Raw genomic sequence first — 19,669 nt, 5'->3', positions numbered from 1 at the left:
TCTGTTTTTCTTTGTCCTTTGAGTCAATTTTTCCATATACTTTTGAAAGTTGGATACATACATAATTGATATAACTTTAAACATTGTTTATTCCTTCTAAGAGTACTGGGTAAAGTAAGTATATTCAAATTATTTTATTTTCACACTGCAAGTATTATTATTTTGTTTTTGTCATAGTTGTTGTGGTTGTTGTTGTTGTTGTTGTTGTTGTTGTTGTTGTTGTTGTTGCTGTTGTTGTTGTTGTTGTTGTTTTATTTTTATCATTATCTTTTTAGCATGTCACATTATGTAACTTTTCAGTCTGGCATATTTTAAACTTCATGTCTATCAGTAGCTAATTTTTAAATATGTTTTGAAATCTTTCTACTATAAATCTTTCTACTATAAATCTTTCTGCTATAAAGTTCAAAAAACTTTTCAAATTTCCCCAACTACTTTTTTTTGCGGCATTGGAACTTAAAATTTGAGCATCTATGAAATACAGACAAGATTTTATGACATCAATATCTATCATTTGTTTAACATTCAGTTTGTAAATAAAAACAAAGCATGATTTCACTATCAACACCAAGTTTTGCCCATCTTAAAGAAAAAGATTTTGAAAATGTTTATGAACCTGCGGAAGACACTTTTTTAATGATGGATGCATTGGAAAAAGATTACCAAACCATCATGGAAAGCAAGTATGCTGCACTTATTCTGAAACATCTAGGCTGTCTTTGATAATTGTTTGTTTTCTAGAATTCAACCAACTCTATAAAAATGTCAACAAATTAGAACCTATTTCTGATAGTAGAAGCTAAAATTTCTCCTTCTTTTTTTTCCTGTCCCCCTTGGTCTTTAGTTCTTGACAGGTGGTAGCAGGATTAAGTTATAAATTTACTATTTTATTATCTAGTGTATTATATATCGTTGGATAGAAAATCACTTGAGGATTACCAATATAATATTTATTATGCTCGAAAATTAATTCTATGAATAATTGATAAGATAGTTAACCTAAATAGTTGAATTTTTGACTCCAGTGTTTTTGACGTTGAAAGAAAATATTTTTAAGATGTCAATACGAAATGAAAGCAAGCAAAGTTCTACTGCAATTCCAACTCTGTGTCCCTCCAATACTGAGGCGCCCAAAAAAACAGGAAAAAATAAATGTTTACAAACCAACTGATCCTGATTCTTGTTTATACCTTGATTACAGTGAAAAATAATTACTTAAGGACAGTCTAATTAAATATTTAGAAAGTGTTATAAAGCTCGGGTTTAAATCATTGAAATCTGCAAACGTCCTTTCTTACCCACAAAGAATTTGTAAATTTTAACACGTTTATTTTAGGCCTTTAATATGTGTGGAAATTGGTCCAGGTTCTGGCGTGTTAATCACTTTCTTGGCTTCTATTGTTCAAGATGCGTATTACATGTAAATATTCTTTTGTTTATATTGTTATATATTACACCATGTGTAACTAAGTTGGTTTGTAGGATTTGTATCGGTCTTAATAGGTAATTTTGATGTGATTTCCCTGTTCATTAATGAACAAACTCAGTTTCAACCTGAAAGTTTTGGAAAAAGTATTTTATTCAAGCAAAATGTAGTGAAATTTTAACTGCATGTTTGACTGCAACTTTAAAATATTATTTACCAGGGTAATCTTTAGGGTTCCTGTTCATATTGTCTTGCTAGATAAGAAAAGCTCTTTGCAGCAGTGGTCTTTTCATTGCAGCAGTCATTATAGAAAAAGGTTATACAAACGATTGATGAAAAAATCGGATTTGTAATTTTAAGTCTTCCCAAGATTAATCTGCAAAAATATTTTCTTGCTCTAAATAATTTGAAGTGCAGGTTATCAGTTATATGTATAATAATAATCACAGCATGCTCACAAAAAGAGTTAAATTTCTAATAAGCCATTTGTGAAAAATGCGTATTTCTTTAGTTTAGTATTATTTGAAACCATTAAAATTGCTTATGCATCCTCTTAAATTATCATGTGAAGTTTAAAATACAACACAAAAATTACAAACCAGGTTGAGCGTTCTTACTAAGAAATACACTGTACAGATGTTGATTTTTTTCTCCTAAATTTGGCTTATATAAAAATATAGGCTTCAATTTGCCATTGCCTCTTTATAGCTAAATCGGTCACTCACCAGAACTTGCTATTTTGTGGGAAAAGTTTTTAGCTCTCTAAATAAGCGTATGCCTTGCTTTAGAGAAACAAAGAAGTATATCCAGCCTATTGTTCCTCGCTGAAGCATCAGTTAAATAAATTATTTGCGTGGCATAAATTTCCATAGTTCCAAACAGTAACCAAAAGTGCTAAATTATAACATTTGGTTTGAAAACGAGAACGTCCAAGTAGCTTGGTGATATTGTTCTGTATTGTAAAAATAAAAATACTGTTAAAACATTGTAAGCTTTTAAATAGATGCATTGCAAAAAAAGGTAAAGGAAGACAATAGGTAAATAAAATATATTAAGCTTCTGTTTCGCTTGTGTGTAGCAAGACTATAAAACCATGCAGATAGACGACGGCTCGCATAGAGATAAATTTAGAACTAAAATATTCACTAAACATTTACAACTAATTAAAAATATTGGAACACTTTAAAATATAGATTGAACATTTTTGGTTAATGCATATATTTTGAAATGATTTTTAAATGATGAAACAATGCGTAGTATTGTTTGCATAATGTGAGCTTAAATGTAAAATTTAGAGCAAGTGACATCAATAATTTCGCTTCATATGCCACTCTTCAAACAGGTCAAGAAAATCATGTTAATATAAACCCAATAACAGACAATCTTGTAAGTTCATTATAAACGACTTTTATTTGTTGTTTTATGTGTTCATAATTTTATAATTTTTCTGTCTATCTTATTTAGTTATTTTTTATTCTAGATGTCATCACTTACTCTTCGCTTGACAAAAAAAGTGGACGTTTTGCTTTTTAATCCACCGTATGTTGTTACACCCTCTGAGGAGGTACGTCCTGAATGCAAGCATAATTGTGCATAATATTTTAGACTTCTTCAATTATTTTTTCATAACCTGAAACAAAGAAGTGTCTGAAATTTTGTATTTTGGGCAAAAACTTTTTATGTCAACACAATGATATAAAACGCTCTTCTGTTGGTAGGTTGGTGGAACGCAGTTGTCTGCAGCATGGGCTGGCGGAATAGATGGTCGAGAGGTAGCTTTATTTTTAAAATGCTTTTAATTTCAGGAGAAATTGCAGAACATAAGGTCTTCTATTATATTTAAGTCACTAAACTTTTATTTTTAGCTTTTCTCTAAAGTGTAAGTTGAAACCCATTGTAGGTATTATTAGTGGTTGATGTTATCTTGCTTGTGGATTTGCTGTAAAAAAAGAATTATTATAAAACCTATTATTGGAGTTGACCTATAAGTTTAATTTAAGGTAGCATTTGTAAAATAACAAAATCAACAACCTTCGTCCCAGAGCCACTTGTCTTTCCTCTGACATTGGGACAGCGATATACACATGGCCCTAGAGAAGGCTGGTTCAATATGACACCAAACTAGTACAGATATGTCACGAAATTATTGCATCTCAAAAAACATTTTTGTGAGCCAGCCCTTATCTCTGACTATTTCTAAGTTCAAACCCTTTTCTAAATAAATTTTTCTAAATAACTTTCTAAGGACAAAACAAAATTAGGCTGCAGATATACCATGTCAATTGTTTCGAGGATAGGCAGTTCCAGAATGATTAAAGCTCCCATTCGTTCTACATAAATCTTTTTGAAATTTCTGCTCAACTAGACAACGGCGTTATAAGACAATGGTTAGTTCAACTTGTGCTTGTAGACCAATCTGAGAAAAGATACCAATCTGAAAAAGATAATTTTTAAAAAAAATAAAAAATGTAAAATGATTTTTGCTAATGCACATAGTGTGAAGAAATGGAACTGTCATCATATTGGTTAATGGTATGATGGCAGCCAGTACGGTCGTGTTCTACGCTTTACTATTATTCTTGTTGTTGTTTTGTGGAAATATTGAAACTGTTGAATACGAAAGAAAGAATGATTTATTAGAACTGTTAAAGAGAAAAGGATTGAATGTATTACATCAAAATGTTCGTGGCTTATTAGCAAATTTTAGTGGTTTGCAGGCACTTTTTTCATCGCATCCAAACATAGATGTGTTTACGTTATCGGAAACTCATATTTCAACCGCCGAAGATGTCGATCAGTTGTATGATATCCCAGGTTATAATTTTGAAAAAAGAAATCGTAATACTGGTAAAGGAGGAGGTGTAGCGGTTTATATAAATGACAGCATAAACTATGTTAGGCGAACAGATTTGGAGATTGGTAAACTCGAAAGCATTGTTATAGAAATTGTCGTTAAAAATTCGCATAACGTTCTTATAGCAACACATTATAGGCCTCCAAACGGCACAAAACACTTGCCGAGTAATTACAATGAGTTATTAGAGACATCATTATCGCTTTGTTGTGCGGAGTCTAAAGATGTTATACTCATAGGAGATATGAATGTTAACTATTTAAATTCACGAGATAATAGAGAAGTTAAAGCAATTATTCAACAGAAGGATTTAACACAAATAATTAAAAAACCAACGCGTGTAACGCAGGACACAAAATCTTTAATCGACATTATAGCAACGAACAACCCTGGGTCAATCGCTGAACAAGACGTCATACCGACTAGTCTCAGTGACCATGATTTAGTAGGTTGCGTACGAAAATTAAACAACAAAAAGTACACGTCAAAAACAGTCAAAACCAGAAATTATGCCAAATACAATCCTGATAATATGAATCGTGATTTTGAACAAGTGAATTGGTTGCCGGTATTATCTTTATCAAACGTTAATGACGCTGTTAACACATTTAATGGTATTGTAAAAGATATTTTCGACAAACATGCGCCGATCATTCAAAAAAGAGTGAAAGGTCGCCCATGCGCTTGGCTTAACGAAAACTTGAAATCAATAATGAGCCAGCGTGATCAACTTTTACGAAAGGCTAGAAAAAGCAACAGTGCAAGTGATTGGAGGAAATATAAGGACTTAAGAAATAAATGCAACAATATGCAAAAAAACGCTAAGGCTAAACATCACAAGAACTTAATAGACGAAAACCGCACAAATCCCAAAGCTTTCTGGAAAGCAGTGAAAACTATATTTCCGACAAAGGCTAACACAAAAAATGCGTCTAATAACGAGAAAGATAATCAAACTCGCCCCAATGCCTTCCGTGATTACTTTTCAACAGTCGTAAATAATCTGAAGTCATCCGCATTTAAATTGAAGAACTTTATCTGGAAACCGCCAAATCACATTTGCTCCAGAACTAGAAAATCTTTTAATTTTCAATATGTGTCTAAAGTTTTTATTAAGGATTTTCTTAAAAAGAAATTAAAGAGAAAGAAATCCAAGGGCTTGATGAACTCCCTCCTGGAATGCTTAAAGATTGTGCGCAACATTTAATTGTTCCGTTACATCACATTATTAACCAGTCTTTACGCTCCAGTACAGTTCCGAACGCATGGAAACAAGCAAAAATCGTCCCACTTTTTAAATCAGGAGACACAAACAAACCTGAAAATTATCGTCCAATTTCAGTGTTGCCAATACTCTCTAAATTATTGGAAAAAGCAGTACACACACAATTAATGGAATTTTTAGAAAATGAGAAATTACTAAATGACTCCCAATTTGGCTATAGAGCTAAACGTTCAACACATCTTGCAGCAACACTACTTGTTGACGAAGTAAGACAAGCTGCCGAGAACGGAAAGTTAGTTGGAGCGCTGTTCCTGGATTTAAGTAAAGCGTTCGATACGATCAGTCACGATGTAGTCTTAAGAAAACTTTCATCATACGGTGTTGACAATGTAGAATTGTTGTGGTTTACAGATTATCTTTTTAACCGATCACAAGTTGTTGAAGTTGGCAATCGAACATCAGCAAGTTTTAATGTTGTAAGTGGAGTGCCGCAAGGATCGATACTCGGTCCTATACTATTTTTGATATTTTTTAATGACTTCTCGGAACACCTTGAGAAAAGTAAGTGTATTCAATTTGCTGACGATACCGTCATCTATGTTGTAAATGCTGACCCCTATATAATAGAAACAACATTGAACGATGAATTAGAAAACGTATCCACTTATTTGAACGATAACGAACTCATACTGAATCTAAAGAAAGGAAAAACAGAAACTGTGCTATTTGGAACATCTAAAAGATTATCCCGTAAAAATACCAAAAATACAATCCAATTGGCAATGCAGGGTCAACCTATTCATCATTCCACGTCTTACATATATTTGGCAAACGAACTGGATTCGTCACTAACCCTGGTTGATAATTTCGAGAAGTCATATAAGAAAGCAGCCGGAAGATTGAACCTTCTTAGAAAAATGCGACCATTTCTGAGTTTTGAAGCTGCTTATAAAATCTATCAGATGGTAATTGAACCCATTTTGTTGTATAGTTCTCTTTTAAATTTAAAATTAACGATGACCCAACAAAAAAAGTTTCAATCAATAGAAAATCGAGCCGGACAAATAGTAGGAGGAAAAAATACGATTGGGAGTATTGAAGGAAAGATAAAAGGACGGGCATGCGTTTTGGTAAAAAGCTGTCTGACGAGCACTGTCTGCGAAAAGTTCAATAAGTATTTTGTTATCAACGAGTATTCAATTAACACACGGAATCGAAATATGTTAGTGAAATTACCACGTATAAAATTAGAGTTCGGAAAAAGATCCTTCAAATATCTTGGTGCAGCATTATACAATGACTTACCATTAAAAATACGTTGTTGCGATAACTTATTTCAGTTCAAAAAATTAGTTTATCAACATTTTATGTAAATATTCGCTTTTAAAATATGTTTTATATGTTTTTAGTAATTATTTAAGTAGCTTCTGTTTCTAACTTTTGCGCATTCTAGTTTCACATTTTTCTTTTTTCTCTTTTTCTTTTTTCTTGGTACGTACATGCGTTTTATATTAATTTCTTAGCTTACTCATGAGTGGTTATTTAGTAGATAATAGTTTTTGCTTATATTTTTCTTTCTTTTATATATTTTTACTGACAGGACACACGATGATAGCAGTAGTTCATTTTACTGAAGTGTAAAAAATTCTGTATAAATATTGTTTAATAATAATAATAATAATAATAATAATAATAATAATAATAATAATAATAATAATAATAATAATAATAATAATAATAATAATTTTGAGCCACAATGACATATGTTTAAATTTAGGGTCCATGACTGTCACAAATATTACTTTTTAAAAAAACATCAAATCTGCAGGCATAATAAAACACCTAGTGAGTAAATATGTGTAGATATTGACCACTGTGTATATATACGTATACATTGAGCGTATATCTGTATATGACCACTGTGTTCCATCATCTTATTACTTCTAATATTAATACAAGCCTGTTCACACCAGTTAGTCGTTTTTAGTGTCAGCGTTTAAAACACTCATGCTTTTGCTGAAGGTAAAAGTTCCATAAATTTTTAAATAAAATTAAAATAATGATTTAAAACTTGGTATAATATGGTTTTAGATTTTGATGAAATTGAACGATATAAAGTCCCGACATCATCATACTTTCTGAGTTCGAGAATAGCCCTTTTTCAGTGGCACCAATAAGCTCTTTTTAAAGCATATAAATCTTGACTAAGATACAGGTTCAGAAAATATCGAAGAAATATCTTTTTTGCTAATATATTTTTTTTTATGATTGGGCGCTTTTATGCTAAACTGATCTTTGGCTTTGCATTTTAAATATTTGTCTCTAAAATGCATTCTTTAAACATCCTTATTTTAGAAATTTTGTGATATAGTAATTTTTTAGTTTTTTAAACAAGGTGGAAGCTATTAATAAACTTTGGCCTACTTTTGCAAATCCCAAAAATATTCCCCCCCCAAAAATTGTTCCTCTTAAACCTTTCTATCTTAATGGACAGCACACAATGCTGTTGATAGAATTGTTTATTAATACTTTTAAACTATTAAATATTTGATTAATTAAATCCGTCACATGTAGATTAGTCAATTTCAATTATCAAATTGAATGTCAAGGCCACAAAATTTAGAGGCAAAAAAGAAAGATTCCCAAAGTAAATATTGCTTCATCCGCATGTAATTTTTTTTTCAACTTTTTAATAATCAGTTGCAAAATATAACTGCGAGCAGTGAGTTCACAATTGTCTTCCCTTTCTGATGACGTATTATCTAAAATTAAAATAAAAGAGAAATTTAAGAATTCGTACTGCAAAATCTTGGTCATCATATAAAATCTTTGTTCCATTGAGAAAAAACCTTGTTAAATATTACACCCAGAAGTTTGTCTCGACTTGTAGTTTTTAAGTAAAAATTGTGGTTTATTATTATTTATTTTTAGGTTATTGATAACTTTCTACCAGTTGCAGTTAAACTTCTTTCAGATAATGGCTTGTTATATTTACTGCTACTCGCACAAAATAAACCTGGTAAGCCATGATGATATGAAAAATAACCCATATACATATAGTAAATAAAGTCCCAATAAAATATGCTATTATGCTATCTAACTGGCTGGTATTTCTTATCCTGGCACAATAACTTTGGGATTGCTTTCGTCCTACGATTTCCGTTCAGCATTCTTGTTTAAAAGATATTGTTCGAAAGACTACTCACTAATAATAAACACACTTAATGGTGTTTTTTTTAAAAAAATATCCATACATAAATTTTCGTTGAAAGGGGGAAACCAAAAAAATGCCGTTTCTTTGCCCTTTTCAAACCGATTTATTGCACTAATTTTATTAAATAACAATCTGAAGACTTATTTTCAACTATACCGCAAAACCAAGGGACAATAAGTTTAAGCCCCTCCCCCTCCCTAACCACCCTATATGAATTTGCTTCCTATCGCACTGCCCATATCCGTTTGTGATTTTTTTTACAACTACCTTATCTTTCTGTTGTATATGGTCTATACTAGTAAAAGGTTTATCTTCACCAGGCGAAATATTCCTTGCAAACAAATTCATCAAACATTCTGTTTGACCACTGGAACATACTGTGTCGCCAAAAGTGGAAATCAGATCATTTTAATCAGCGAAAATCATTAAGCAATTTTTTATAGTAAAAATTGTAAATTTTTTGCATTTTCCTTTTCGTAGCTAAAAGTTAGTTTTATATATTCATAGATGAAATTATGTCCATCATGGCTTCGCATGGCTTTCATTCGTCAGTAATTTTAAAAAGAAAAGCAGGACCAGAGTATCTGTCTGTTGTAAGATTCTCAAAAAGTGAAATAAGTTGACAAAAAAACATTGCAGTCAAGGTATGTTCAAATTTGTTTTAATTTAATAATTGTATTCATTGAACAAGATATAAAAAGAATGTAAATGCGACATTTATTGTTTGTAATAGGTTTTTTAATTTTTTTTACCATTATTAATGTAATTGTAACATCTATTAGTTTAATTTGACAACATTCATTTTTTAATGGATACTGTGTAACCAGATTGTGAATACTGTAACCAGATTGTGAATACTGTAACCAGATTGGGGTACTGTACCCAGTTTTGTGGAGATACTGTAACCAGATTGTGGATACTGTAACCAGTTTTGTAGATACTGTAACCAGTTTTGTGGATACTGTAACCAGTTTTGTAGATACTGTAACCAGTTTTGTGAATACTGTAGCCCGTTTTGTGGATAATGTAACCAGTTATGTGGATACTGTAAACAGATTGTGAATACTGTAACCAGATTGTGGATACTGTAACCAGATTTGTAAATATTGTAATCATTTTTGACCTTGATTTTAAATCTAATCAATTGTTTCTGGAAGTTGTTGCCTTCGCTTTTCAATCGCAGTTGTAAAGAGGCGTGCTTGAAAGTATCAAAATCGAACTTTTTTCTTCCTTAGTGACTTGAGGATAAAAATTTTACAAGTGACTTCGTATTTTTATTTACATAAAAAAATTTTTTTTCAGATGAGATGCAGTCAAGTAATAAAACACATGGTGACGAATCCACATTACCCTCTAATTACAAAGACCTCAGTCAATGACACAGACCTTGCGATCTTTGTCTATAATTTCAATTTCAGACTATGCCATCCAAACCGGTCAGTATCTGTTTAATAAAAAGTAAAACGCTATAATATCATTGAATATCAAAACACCGCTTTGTAATATTATTTTTCCAATTTCTTATAGAAGTTACGCAAAAGTACAATTGTAGCAATTGTCTAAAAGATTTATTAGAAGAAGGGCGAAACCATGAAAGCAACTAAAAAGAGAATGTACCTTTTTCCCCACGCGACATTGTTTTTGTAAATGCTGTTTTCAAGTTTATAAACCTTTTTAAAAATACAATGTACTATAGATATGTCCTTTGTACTATTGACTTAAAATTTTAGATTTCATAATCTGTTGTAAAAAATATATTTACGTAAAAATATATTTTATATTTATTAAAAAAACTAAATTGTACAAAATTAAAAATGTGCGTCTAAATAAATTTTATAAATGTGTATAAACACGAATTATATCAGCATCAAGTCTACGATTGTAAGAAAATAATCTCACCGAAACTTTTAAAAAACAAATAATGACCAAATAATGTTTTTTTCTTTTTTTCTCTGTATACATGACTAGTTTAACGACACAAGTTTAATATTGACAGTTCATTGTGAACAAAATATGTTGGAATTCATTCTGTTGGTAACACTTCCAGCAGCCATTTATGTTTACACACGTGGTTTAAAACATGTTGTTGTTCACCAACGTTGGATACTTGTTTGTTTGTTTTTGATGCCACTTAGTGTGTTGTTTGAGGCATGGTTGAAGATTAGAAATTGGATCGTATTTAAGGTGGGTTTGGTTATTTTATCTTTAATGCGTCACGTTTGTAATACTATGCTGGTCTTTCTTGTTTTTATGTACTTCCTGACTTTGCTACTAAGCCGTCTATGTATAATCGTTTTTATCACTTACTGATGCAGAACCTGAAGTTTGCACTAATGATTGTCAACTTATGGACAGACTAGGGACTAAATTTAAAGTCTAGGTCCATGTTAAATCTCTTTCTCCCCACCCCCCACCCCCCCCCCCCCCCCTACAATTAAGTCACCAAGAGCAGGTTAATTATTTTTAAAATACATACACTTCAAATCATGCACATGTTAAAAAGTCATAAGAACCCTTTTAAGGTCACCCCCTTCAACATTAAATTAAACCCGAAGTGACACATTTTGTACACGGCCACACTTACATTTCACTTCAGCCTCGCATAAACGGCTACTAACTAATTTTGTCCAACCTAATAACCGAATTTCTACTTTGTGTTAGGGATGCACGAAATAGTTATGCTTGGGATACGTACGAGAAGCCAAATTCTGTTGACTGGAATATACATAACGGGTGAACCCCATGGATTTTCCCATGGATTAGCGGCTATATTATAATGCTATCTTCTGTCTGTGTAAGGCAAGATCGTAGCTGTGTTTGACTTTTAAAAAGAATTCAAGCTTATTATTGATTTTTTTTTAATTGCAATTGTTTGTTTGTTTTTCCGCAAATAGATATCAAGTGCACCTCAACTTCATGAGGCCAGAGTTGAAAAAATTCAGGCGGATATTGAAAAATGGAACAAGGAAGGGTGTAAAACAAAAATGTGTACTGCAAGACCTGGTTGGCAGACTGTTTCGTTACGTGTAGGTAAGTATTTTTTTATTAATTAATTGAGATATTGATGTAGGACGAAAAAATGTTTCGCATTCTCTTCACATGGTTCCAAAGCGTTTTTTTTAAGAACTGAGAAGTTGTTCATCTTTACTGACTGTTGTTGCATAATGTATGTAACTGTACAATCTTATTTGACAGTGTTTTTATTCCTTCCATTTTCAATAATTACTTTCAATAAAGACTTCCATCAACTTAGCTATATGTTTGCAGGCAAATACAAAGCCACTCACAAAAGGGTCAATATCAACCTCATGGATGTCTTGGCGATCGATGAAAACAGAAAGGTTGTTCGGGTTGAGCCACTTGCTACCATGGGACAAATCTCCAACACCCTAATTCCTTTAGGATGGACATTACCTGTTGTACCAGAACTTGATGCCCTTACCGTAGGTAGATAGATTGTATTACTGTAGATAGATTGTATTACTGTAGATAGAACATCACTGTAGATAGAATGTATTACTGTAGATAAAATGTATTACTGTAGATAAAATGTATTACTGTAGATAAAATGTATCACTGTAGATAGAATGTATCACTGTAGATAGAATGTACTACTGTAGATAGAATGTTTCACTGTAGATAGAATGTATTACTGTAGATAGAATGTATTACTGTAGATAGAATGTTTCACTGTAGATAGAATGTATTACTGTAGATAGAATGTTTCACTGTATATAGAATGTTTCACTGTAGTTAGAATGTTTCACTGTAGATAGAATGTTTCACTGTAGTTAGAATGTTTCACTGTAGTTAGAATGTTTCACTATCACTGTAGATAGAATGTTTCACTGTAGATAGAATGTTTCATTATCACTGTAGTTAGAATGTTTCACTATCACTGTAGATAGAATGTTTCAGTGTAGATAGAATGTTTCACTGTATATAGAATGTTTCACTGTAGATAGAATGTTTCACTGTAGTTAGAATGTTTCACTATCACTGTAGATAGAATGTTTCACTGTAGATAGAATGTTTCACTATCACTGTAGATAGAATGTTTCACTGTAGATAGAATGTTTCACTGTAGATAGAATGTTTCACTGTAGATAGAATGTTTCACTATCACTGTAGATAGAATGTTTCACTGTAGATAGAATGTTTCACTATCACTGTAAATAGAATGTATTACTGTAGATAGAATGTTTCACTGTATATAGAATGTTTCACTGTAGATAGAATGTTTCACTGTAGTTAGAATGTTTCACTATCACTGTAGATAGAATGTTTCACTGTAGATAGAATGTTTCATTATCACTGTAGATAAAATGTTTCACTGTAGATAGAATGTTTCATTATCACTGTAGATAGAATGTTTCACTATCACTGTAGATAGAATGTCTCACTGTAGATAGAATGTTTCATTATCACTGTAGATAGAATGTTTCACTATCACTGTAGATAGAATGTTTCACTGTAGATAGAATGTTTCAGTGTAGATGGATTGTACTACTTTATATTTACAAAAATTGATAAACGTCTCTAATTTCTTAATCAAATTGGAGTATGATGTGCTACCGTAAATAATATATGTTGTACTCAATTTATTGTATTTGTTTAGGTGGTCTAATCATGGGGTGCGGTATTGAAACTTCATCTTTTAAATATGGATTGTTTCAACATATCTGCGTGTCTTATGACGTCATTGTGTCGGATGGAAGTTTAATTCACTGTTCAAAGGTTAGGGGATTGAACGTTGGAATTCTTCAACTGTGTGTGGTTATACTAAAAGAACGAGAACATTTTCAAACACGGCCAAAAGATTCAAATAGTCAATACTCTACAGCCGGCAGGCTGCTAACTTACTACTTTTGCGCCCACGTAGGGCGGGTAGGGGACATTCTTCAGCGCACATGCAAAACGAAATAATCTGCGTCGGTGCCGGCGAAGATCGCAAAATTCAAGAAAACTGGTCTTGCTAACGTCAGCAACAATAAGCAACTTTCAAGAGTGTGGAATTAACTTCTACCGTCCTACAAAAATAAAAGCGAGTATTCGGTAGGAAAAGATTTTGTTCAATACAGAATATTAGTGAGCTCAAGTTTAGTTACTTTAGTCACTGGAATTAAGATTAAGAACTGCGTTGTTTTTTTATTATTCTTGTTAAATATACGAGAGTCACAAGTCACAGAGGTCATAAATTAGACCCTTTTTTGACCATCTTTACTACATACTCTGTATTTTAAAACATTTGCTTTCAATGCTTCCACGTATTAAATATCTTATCTAATACTTATATAAAAATCTTACACTGGCCATGTTAACCACTGATTCGGACCATTTAGTAATAAGGAAGTCTTAACATCCAAAACATAAATTAAAGAAATGAGATAAATATTTATAGATATAAAAAAGGAATAGTTAATACAGTGTATTTTTGAAATATTTTTTTTGGCTAGTGGCATTAAAAACTGACTTCAGGGAAGATTTTTTGTATTTTTTTTTCAAACATCCAACTTAATGTAATTCGCATTTTGTGAAAATATTGGCAAGGAATAAATTTGGAACCTGTTTTTAAGAATTAGCATTAATCTATACGTTTTGTTTTAATAATATGAACTTTAAATTTTTAGGGTAATCCAAGCCTTTATTAGGGTATCAATACCAACCAAAATATCTGAAAAATTAAAAAATCAGAAATTTTAGTCAAAAAATGTGAAGAATGTGAGGAAAGGAAAGGAGTTAATGTTATAGGAATGACGGTGCACATGTGAGATTACTTATACCAAACGGAGTTTAAACTACACAACGTATATTGACATAAAAAGTATTAAGGTAAAAAATTAAATGATAAAGTGTTCCCACTAATCAATTTATATTACTAATTAACCATAGATGAAGCAGCTTCATTGGTAGATCTCTAGGTGAGTCATTAAATTAAATTCACATTAAATCCAGTAACATGACTAATTCACTAAACGCGGTTCGCCATATTTAACCCAGGGCGAATACAGGAATTTAAACAAGTTATTCCATTTTTCTCGTACAGACACTTAGAATTGGATGTTAAAACTACGCAGGGCGTTAAGGGGCGTTTTTTATTATTAACGCAAAAAATCGCATTTTTTAAATGCATAGAACTCAAGATGAGGAAAACCATGCAGGGATAGGTCTATATATTCGCCATTTTTGTATCGAGATTTAGAAGAGGGTTTGCTGAAAATGGTGATGTTTCATAAAGTGATCGGTGTACACACCCTGTGTTGAGTATTTTAATCCTCGAAGCTCTATCTTACCTCATATGCAGCAAAAAGTGAAAGCACGTCCAAGTGCGTTAGATTTAATTAGGGGGTATACACTACTATTTTTGCGATAAGTTAAAGTAAATAATTTAATTTTGTGCCCCCGTAATAAAACAATATGCGAAGTAATCGCAGAATAACTAAGCAGTTTCTTACGTATTACGCCATATCATTGATGAATATGCGTGTGTATTATGTCTTTAAAAATCCGGCTCATTTTAACAAAACATCCTTGAAGGTTTTTGTATTTAAGCGAAATGTTTTTTTGAAATTACAGCAATAAGTCTTTGGAAAAAATTTGAATACGTCCACCCAACTAGCTTGATTTACCTTAAATCCTCCACTGCAATCCGTGTTAAAAATCCAATTCTAGTCAATCGTCTATTTAAATCTACACTTCATCCAGGCTGTAAACATTTCCTTCAAACTGACACTTTTTTTGTAAGCAACACAGTTTCTAAGCATCCAGGCAGTTGAGAAAATGTCAGTATACAGTGTGCTTCAGAGAAATTCTTGCGTGGTTGAGTTTGCTGTTGACGAACACGATTCAATGAGTCAAGGCAGGGTTTACAGTGATGGTACTGTGTCAATAAAAATTTATGTACTTGTCAAGAAGGACCTCTACTCTTAGCTACTTGAGACGTGAACCTAGCGATGGGGTTGCTTATAAAAAAAACGTAAACCAGCTGCAAAACTTTTATTGGTCGTTCTACCTCAAGAGTTTTTTTTAGAAAAACAATTTTATATTTTTAAGATCTTTTAAAAAAATTCTTGCTTTTACTAAAATCTACAAATATGAAATTCAAATGCATCGCTTTTTTGAGGACTCACAGTTATGCCATGTATAGTCGCATGTGATTGCCAACATTCAACCTTCAGAGGTTTTGTATGTATTGTTCAGTCCTTACCAAAACCATCAACCTCGTCCCCAGAGGTTCTTGTTAGCCGTCAAGTAAGTGCTATCAGTTTTGACACCACGCAACAAACCCTGGGGACGAGTATGCGGAGCCTCGTGCTATTGTTGGGTGAAGATTTGTGAATTTTTAAAATTACTTATTAGTAGAAAAAATTAAGCAGCAAAACTGTTTACTATTTTCTTTCTCCATTTTACTATACTACTGTAAATTGCATTATAGGGAGAAAACACAGATCTGTTTTACCACATCCCCTGGTCTCATGGTACTCTGGGTTTCCTCGTGGCAGCCGAAATAAGGATAATACCAGCAAAGAAGTATGTTAAACTTAACTATCGACCAATCAAATCGTTAGAAGATGCTACTTTCAGCCTGAAAGAAGCTGTTAAAGACGAGAAATTGGATTTTGTGGAATGTTTGTCATATTCGCTTAACGAACATGTTCTTATGACTGGCCGTCTGACTGATAATTTTGAAGATAGTAAGGTACGTGTTTGTATGGAAAATCGGAAGCTGGCGAAGGTCTAGTTTTGTAAATTTTCTAATTTTAACCCTCTGCAAGACTTAAACAATCTAGCAGTCACGGCTTACCTCCACCCTGTTGGCCATGAAACCACCTGAAAAGAAGATTTTATACAATCTACATGGCTAAAATCTCAAAATTTATTTCCTTTCATTATCTTATTCAGTTTTTTTTTTGTCGCCTACTTCTTTGATTTCCATACTATTGTATTTACATGTCTCCTATGAACGTGTTTCATACAAAACACAGCGCCAGGATGCGAGATTTTACATTTGCAATACCTTATTAAACAAAAAAATATTGGGCAAATATAATCGCTGGACAAAATATCCATTTCCTGGAGGACATTTTTTCATTTTTGTATGTGTTGTTCTTTTGTTCCCTTTTTTTCACTTCAGTTACTTTATAGTGAGTATTCTAAAACATATTCGTGGGACAAAATTTTGTGTGACAATATTATTACTAAAATTCTCTAAATTTCCGTCAACCTTGTTAAACTTTGAATTAAACAAGTAACCTGTATTGATATGAGAGAATATTAAAAAAGTTAAAAACCTGGTAACAAGAGTTCTTTGTCGTTCTAATATTTGCCTTTTGCGTTACCATGGCAACACTAAGGTATGTTTCTTTCTTTCTTTTAGATCAACAACATCGGATTGTTTTGGAAGCCCTGGTTTTTTAAACATGTAGAAATGTTTTCAAAACAAGATAGACAAGACACTGAATATATTCCGTTACGAGATTACTATCACAGACATACCAGAGGTATCTTCTGGGAGATACAGGTATCATAGCCAGCCCGTTTTTTCTACCTTAGTTTATTCTGGCGTTGCTTGTCACATCAACCAAATATAATAAAATACGGTAGTAGTCATCACCTTTCACTGGTATACCTTTTTTCAGTTTTAATACGCTCACTCGTATGCACTGTTTCAGATCCACGGTATAATCCACCGTATAATCTATTTTCACATCATACAAGTGCACATATGAGGCTTGAATGTTCTTAGCTTGTTCTAAATTTTATGATGTGACAACAAATGTGTAATTAAAAATAAAAATGTAAGAACGCTCTTTTTTGCAGGACATCATACCATTCGGAAACTACGCGTTATTTCGCTATCTGTTTGGATGGGCGATGCCTCCTCAGATCTCTCTTTTAAAGTTGACCAGTCCTCAATTTTTGTTGGAGATGTACGAACTCGAACACGTGGTACAGGACATGCTGTTACCTATCAATTGTCTTCCAGATGCGATTCACTTCTTTGAACAGCATTTGAAAGTACGTTGGTATGCTTTGTAATCTCGCTCGTCATGACAACCGTTTTCGTTATAGAACACTCGAATCGAAACCCACTGTTTCTTCACTTGTGTCATACTATGTGTTTTAGGTTTGAACAACTCAAAAAGTATTAGTATTACCCTTATGGGATAGCCTCAATTTCATTTTGCACAAGTAAATTTCTTCTTTTGTCATTTTTAAAGTTTTAAGAAGCATTTCGGTACTTTTTTGTATTGGCAAAGCCTTTAATGTTCTTAACATGTTCTTTAGTTTTAGAACTCTGAAGCCATCTCTTCTTAGCTATAGGTTGTTCTTATAAAAAACTTGTGCGTGCTTAGAGTTAAAACCAAAAACTACCTACATGTACACACATTTCCGGTTGGTCAGTTTTTGTCCTTGTCAAGAAGTAGTTTCGCGATACAGAGTTTATCGACATGTTGACACAAAAGCAGGTTTTAGTTCTTCTAATCTAGATATATCCCCTATGGTTATGTCCGTTCCGACTTTTTAATGCGCCTGGAATTGTTCACCTGCATGATGACGTAGATGACATGTACATAGATATCGGTGCGTATGGTACACCGAAACAAAAATCATTTAACGGTCCAGATACTATAAAGCAAATGGAAAGTTTTGTTTTGCAGAAGAATGGGTACAAAGCTTTTTTTATTTATATTAATTCCTAGATTTTAAAGTTCTTGCGTGTATTTAACTTTCGCGAGGTTTACAAAGCTCTTAATCGATAGATTGTTTTGATGAGATATACGCTTGCAAAGAACCGACATGTGTTTGTTTGTGATGTGTGCAACCATCTTTCTGTTCAGGTATCAAATGTTGTACGCCGATAGTTACCTCTCCCTGGATGACTTTCGAAAGATGTTTGATCACACAACATACGATGTCCTGAGGAACACATATAATGCTGACGCAGCGTTTCCAACGATTTATGAAAAAGTGTGCCGAACTTCAAGGAGATAATGCGAACAATTGAAATCTAAGTTTTTGTGATTTTTGTGATGAGTTTTTGAGTTGGAATGTGAAGAACTAAGATTCAAATCTGAGACTGAAATACAGATTGTTTTTCTTTAGAAGAACACTAATTGCTGAAAGCATTCTTAAGGTATAAAATAGGTCAAGTTAAACACCCCGGCTAAACCCAAAAAGTGTGTTTTCGTATATATATGTTAGTAATTTGTTTTTCTTCTGTGTTGTGTATTCGTGGTTTATTTTTTTATATTAGATTATTTAACACGACTTGTTATTTTCATAAGGCTCTTTTTTTTAAACCTCCTTTTGTATATTTTTATAAACTACTTTGTGAAATTTCTTCAAAAGAAAAAGGTGCTTCGAATTACCGTATTCACTTAAATGAGCGCCCCCTTATTTATAAAATAGGACGTTCATTTGAGCTCAAAAGGGGCGCTAATTTGATAAAATAGAGCTCAGAAGGGAGATTTGGAGATTATTCTCTGAAGCCAAAATAAGAACCAAATTAACTGCAGGGTGTCATAAGTCAGAAAGAATCATACCTTGACCAAGTAGTTAGAGGAAATTTTGTTACTGAATTGGCAGGAAAAATCAGGAAATGAATTTTTTTAATATCTCGTGTTATTGCTGTCTTGAGTGTCATAAAAGCCGAACAAGAATATTTCTGAAACCTGTCGATAAAGAGAAAAATGCTCCTTTATTACTCGCAGCTTTTAACTCTTTTAACATAAACTTTCGCAAATAAGAAGTCGGGTGAAACATTTTGCGAACATAAAAGTCGGATACCATTTGGACAAAACTTTAGTGTATTTATTTACCACAAAAAAAAATAGATTTTTTTTTCTGCTCTTGTGAACTTTTTAAGGATACATGATCAAATTTAAAACTTTGGAACATTCCTTACGAATCCATTAACGTTCACGAATTAAAAAAAAAATGCATTCA

General features: G+C 32.4%; 2 protein-coding genes across 2 annotated transcripts; both read left to right on the top strand.

Moving 5' to 3' along the window:
* The first annotated feature begins 505 nt into the window (after positions 1-505).
* Positions 506-10,578, top strand: LOC130647122 (methyltransferase N6AMT1-like). The gene is made up of 9 exons (XM_057452868.1): positions 506-683; positions 1,337-1,420; positions 2,722-2,812; positions 2,907-2,990; positions 3,145-3,198; positions 8,437-8,524; positions 9,227-9,363; positions 10,022-10,155; positions 10,247-10,578. The coding sequence occupies exons 1-7, from the start codon at positions 550-552 to the stop codon at positions 9,340-9,342; spliced, it is 651 nt and encodes a 216-aa protein (XP_057308851.1). The 5' UTR covers positions 506-549; the 3' UTR covers positions 9,343-9,363; positions 10,022-10,155; positions 10,247-10,578.
* On the top strand, positions 5,386-19,092 carry LOC130647125 (delta(24)-sterol reductase-like). The gene is made up of 10 exons (XM_057452871.1): positions 5,386-6,039; positions 10,788-10,903; positions 11,614-11,749; positions 11,987-12,166; positions 13,338-13,456; positions 16,155-16,418; positions 17,097-17,240; positions 17,540-17,737; positions 18,211-18,389; positions 18,562-19,092. The coding sequence occupies exons 1-10, from the start codon at positions 5,460-5,462 to the stop codon at positions 18,713-18,715; spliced, it is 2,070 nt and encodes a 689-aa protein (XP_057308854.1). The 5' UTR covers positions 5,386-5,459; the 3' UTR covers positions 18,716-19,092.
* The last annotated feature ends 577 nt before the right edge of the window (positions 19,093-19,669 follow it).

This window comes from Hydractinia symbiolongicarpus, chromosome 6 (genome assembly GCF_029227915.1).
Source record: "Hydractinia symbiolongicarpus strain clone_291-10 chromosome 6, HSymV2.1, whole genome shotgun sequence".
In the NCBI taxonomy this organism is placed as follows: domain Eukaryota; kingdom Metazoa; phylum Cnidaria; class Hydrozoa; order Anthoathecata; family Hydractiniidae; genus Hydractinia; species Hydractinia symbiolongicarpus.
Note: the sequence above shows the minus strand (reverse complement) of the source record. Positions and strands in the feature narration are given on the sequence as shown.